Source organism: Pinus tabuliformis, chromosome 2_1 (genome assembly GCF_031772625.1).
Source record: "Pinus tabuliformis cultivar Carrire ecotype Pingquan chromosome 2_1, CPIR1, whole genome shotgun sequence".
Taxonomy (NCBI): Eukaryota; Viridiplantae; Streptophyta; class Pinopsida; order Pinales; family Pinaceae; genus Pinus; species Pinus tabuliformis.
In genome coordinates this window covers 500,494,770-500,499,671 of record NC_142299.1, presented here as the reverse complement: position 1 = coordinate 500,499,671, position 4,902 = coordinate 500,494,770, and the positions used below count along the sequence as shown (strand labels likewise).

Here is a 4,902-nt window from a genome sequence, read left to right as displayed (position 1 = left end):
TTAATATAAATATAAATATATTATTAAGAAATAGTATACATTCATTTTAACTCTATATTTAATAAGTGTAAAAAAGAATCAAAACTCTTTTGCATTTAAAAAATATTTTATAGACTTATTGTTAAAAAGAATCTATACTACCTTAAATAAACAAACTTAATTAAACTAAAATCATTATATAGATATAGATAAAAATAATTATAATTATAATTTATTGTTATAATCAAATTAAATATAACAACTAATTATATAAAATTCTTTGTTTTTAGAACAAGAGAACTACCTTAATATAATTACTAAATATACGAAAATGTACACTTAATCTCCTTAAATTTATAATATATATATTATATATATATATATATATATATGACTATAGTACAAAAACCAACTTTAACCAAAAAGCTATAATCTCATCCTTTAAAAATTGCAAATTTTGGCCCCATTTGGATAATAGGTTTGGGTATTATTGTCTTAGACTGGGCACAAATCAATATCTAATATTTTCTAACAGTATACTATATTTGAGAAAAAAATTGTTTGACCTATGAGAGTTGCAATTAAATATTAATTATTTGTTCCATTTAATGTTGTTCTGTCCTATTCAGTCCAATTTGAATTTGCTACCGACCGTTTGAGGAGCCGCAGGACCCAAGGAATCTCGTGAAGGCATACACATTCTTGTCTGGGCATGGCATCTTCCTATCTGACGGTTTTCAGGTTGGCACATTCAACAGTGAAAACCATGGCCGTGCATTCTCCGTGATCGGAGCGCGATGTTCCCGATATTCAAAATTCAAATACACCAGTTGACGTCACGTACGATTCTCCAGAAGGTATTTTTTCATTAATGTGAGTGCAACTTCAACCGACTAAGTTCTCTGGTTACGGACCGTGCATTCCTGTTCCCTGTAATAAACGTGGCGTCTGATAGTTTCTTACGTAAATTTAAGTATTCTGAAATTTAAATAGATTTTAATGATACCCAGTGTTTGACTCTGCAGGGAAATCACCAATAGCTGCTAGGCAGCCATTGGAGTACTTTAAGAGTCATTCAACATATCCCTAGGTTGTGTAATTATCAGATGTTTTGGAGCTTTTTGGAATCTTTTTAACATCTTAATTTTTGTTGTTTAAATTGGATTTTTTTATTATATGAATTCAGCGCATCCAAAAGCTGAAAAATCCTTAAACTACTTGGATTGCTGAGAGTTTTGTGCTTTCAAAATCCCTAAACTACTTGAATTGGCGAGAGTTCACCATTTAAATTTGTGATTATTGTGGAGAGTTGACGATTTCAACCAATGGGCAAGAAAAAATAGACTAAACCCCTATTGATTTTAATGATGAATAAGCTGCACTTGATATAGGCCTGCAGAAATTTATCTGCACCAAACAGCCTGCCTTTCTTTAACTCTTCATGGTCCTTGCTTCCATTAAAACATTAAGTGGAAACAGAGAGAGCACAGACAGAAGTAATGGGAATAGAAATGTTAGTATTTAATGTTCATGGCCTCATTCAAACTTGGACTCTGAAACTCTGAACTTGCATGCATTTAAATTTTGTATTTTCAATTGGTCTCTAAGCCGGGCTGAGGTCTTTTAATAGCCCCGGTGGCCTATCCATTCTGTAACATTAGTAGAAATGCCTACTGTTTGGTTCTCGTTGAAGAAGTCATTGAATTGCACAGATCCTCAGGATGTGTACGACCCCAAGGGCACTAGTGGGAATCGCTCCGGGTCCATAGTAAACCAGTTCAAGGATGTGGTCCTTGGGAGCAAAAGATTTATGCGCAATGGCAGCTCCAGCCCTTCTTCCATTGCTAGTGAAGAGTTCTGCAATAATCTGCCAAAGGAGGCCATGATGCTGGGCAATTCAGTTGGGTTTGAAACCAAGATCATGAATCGCAGAACCAAGAGCATGAGGCCCATGGGTCATGGGGTTGAAACAAAGATCGTTAATCGAAGGACCAAGAGCATGAAACCCATGACTCGTGGGTCAGTCCTCATAACTCCTGAGAAAAATCTTCCCTCCTCCGTTTCATCACGCAGAAAGGTCAGTGCACCAGTTTTCCAGGACCCAGAAGCTCAAATGAGCAATGAAGCCTGCATTTGCCTCGAGTGCAGCCAACATTGTATGAATGCTCAAGGACTGCAGAGCCATCAGCTAACTAATCATGGTGGTAAGAAGTTGAACAGTGGTTTTTTTCACTATAATGGGTTTGTTAAGTTTATCCTGCTGTATATGTTTGTAATTCAGGAAATAGAGTTCTATCTTTCAAGCTTCAATTTCTTAAGAACCAAGGTGCAGATATCCATGATTTTTTTGATACCTAGAAGTTTAGCAAATCCAATGTTAAGATCATATATGCTAGAGAAGTTATTGGAATTGTAAATGTTTGTATAAGAAATGTCTATTTGCATAGAAATATCTCTTAACCATTGACTTATTAAGCTTCAAGGTGCAGATCTCCATGATTGACTTTTCAATACCTAGAAGTTTAATAAATCCAATGTTAAGATGGACATATGTTTGGACGTGAGTGTAAATGCTGTTAAAGAGAAGTTATTTTAAGTGAATGTAAATGCTTGTAAAGAAAAAGTCTCCTGAAGTCCTGATGTTTGCCAAAAAAAAGTCTCCTGAAGTTATCAAGAGTGTAAAATTTTGTAAAAGAATAGTCTGTGTACGTAGATGCATCTTTCAACCATGAATTTATTAACCTTCAAAGTGCAGATGTCCATTGACTTTTGATAAGCAGAAGTTTAATAAATTCAATTTTAAGATAACATAGGTTGCTAAATTAGTGTAAATGTTGCAGAATGAAATGTTTCTCGTTAATGTTTCAGTTTATTATATAAATTGCAGATTTGAATATCTAATGGATATGGAGCCAAGTTTCTCTGCAAAATAAGTTTATTTTATCTGTTGGATGCATAGAATCTACAATGGAAATGTAAATGTTGTAAAAGGAGATGTTTCCTATTATTATTCTGAGTTTATGTAAATTGCAGATTTAAATATCCAATAGATATGAAGCAAAGTTTATGGTAGCTGTTGAAGGCATGGAATCTGCACTAGAAATGTATATGTAAATTGCAGATTTAAATATCCAATAGATATGAAGCAAAGTTTATGGTATCTGTTAAATGCATGGAATTTACACTGGAAATGTAAATGTTGTAAAAGGAAATGTTTCTTCTTATTATTTTGAGTTTATGTAAAATGCAGACTTGAGTATCTAACAATGCATGGAATCTGCACTGGAACTGTAAATGTTGTAAAAGGAAATGTTTCTCCTTATTATTTTGAATTTATGTAAATTGCAGACTTGAGTATCTAACAGATATGAAGCAAAAATTTTAGCATATGTTAGATGCATGGAATCTGCAGTAGACATAAAGATAGAAAATATTTGAACTTTTGATGCTTTAAAAAAAAATGTCTACTTTTAACCATTGATTTAGAGGCTTCAAACTGCAGATCCATTTTTTACACACCTATCAATTTAAGAAATCTAATATTGAAAAGGATACAAAAGAATAATTAACATAAAAGCTATGTCAATTTTTTTTTCAGTTATTCAAAGTTCTACCTACAGACAGCTATGGAATTTGGGTTTTTTTTCCATATGGTATGCATATGAATATGAATGATAACTGTTGTATACATTTATGTTGTGTCATTTTGTAATGTGGTCTCTATAATTACAAAATCTCTTCCTTGGCTTTTCTTAAAAAATTCAACGTGGTTAACTTATTTTTCTGCATTGGCAGTGACTGAGCTCAAGGAAGGTGATTCTACCAGGACTATTGTGGAGATAATCTTCAAATCTAGTTGGCTCAACTCAGAGATTGAATGTGGAAATATTGAGAGAGTTCTCAGGGTGAATAACACGCAGAAGGCACTGGCCATATATGAAGAATATCGAGAAACAATGATGAACAAGGCCAACAAACTACCCAAGAAACATCCTCGATGCTTGGCTGATGGGAACGAACTGTTGAGGTTCCATGGCACTACCATTATGTGTTCTCTGGGTACCATGGAATTAACAACTCTGTGTACTTCCCTGGAGTGCAATGTCTGCAACATTATTCGAACGGGGGGGTTGCTGAGTAAGGGATTAGCCAAAGGGAAGGGAATATATACCACTTCCACTAGCCTCAGAGCTCATAAGTCCATCAATCTGTGTGAGGAAAATTTGACAAAGTCTCCTGTGAAACGAGCCATGTTGGTTTGCAGAGTCATTGCAGGGCGTGTTCACAAGCCTCTGAATAATTATGATGAAACAGTTAGTTCTGTTCCTGCTGGGTTTGATTCTGTAGCAGGAGATGGTGGCGTGGACTCTAAGTTTGAAGAGTTATACGTCTCAAACCCCAGAGCTGTTCTTCCCTGTTTCTTCGTCGTCTATGCTTGAACTAATTTTCCTGTAACTGTTGTACCCAATGTTTGCTTCGTAATTCGAATGTATTATTATTTGTCTCGGTACGTTGAACCTACGATATTCAAGAGCTTTTAAGGATTTTAAGGATTTTTCCTGTTGAGGCAGGGCTAAAAAAGTAGCAGATATTTCATGTTTAATGTCCTCATATCGTATTACTTGCTTAATGCCTTCATATTATTTTGTTCTGGTTGTTGCTAGCAGAGATGTTATATGTTTAATGTCCTCATGTTATTTTACTTGTTTTTTAAAATATCTCAAAAAATAGATGATCATTTGACTCATTTGGATAAATTTTTTGTTTTTGGCATAGTTACTGGTGAAATGGTAATTTGGGGAGAAAGCATTATAATAATGATAAGTATTCACTTCAATATCAAAATATTTAAATTTTTTTGTAATTTTTCTTTGTAAAGTAATATATTTTTGAAGAATATAACTAAACTAACATATTTTTGAA

The 4,902-nt window shown here is 33.9% G+C and overlaps 1 protein-coding gene across 1 annotated transcript; it reads left to right on the top strand.

Annotated features, from left to right (window-relative positions):
* Positions 1–1,503: 1,503 nt before the first annotated feature.
* LOC149201124 (uncharacterized) lies at positions 1,504–4,529 on the top strand. The gene is made up of 2 exons (XM_089399675.1): positions 1,504–2,183; positions 3,775–4,529. Exons 1-2 carry the CDS (start codon positions 1,646–1,648, stop codon positions 4,416–4,418), a joined length of 1,182 nt encoding a protein of 393 aa, XP_089255801.1. The 5' UTR covers positions 1,504–1,645; the 3' UTR covers positions 4,419–4,529.
* Positions 4,530–4,902: the final 373 nt, after the last annotated feature.

Coding starts and splice junctions, on each gene's coding strand:
- LOC149201124 (XM_089399675.1), top strand. CDS start 1,646: ATGCCTACTGTTTGGTTCTCGTTGAAGAAGTCATTGAATTGCACAGAT. Junction 2,184..3,774: donor TCAGCTAACTAATCATGGTG/GTAAGAAGTTGA, acceptor CTGCATTGGCAG/TGACTGAGCTCAAGGAAGGT.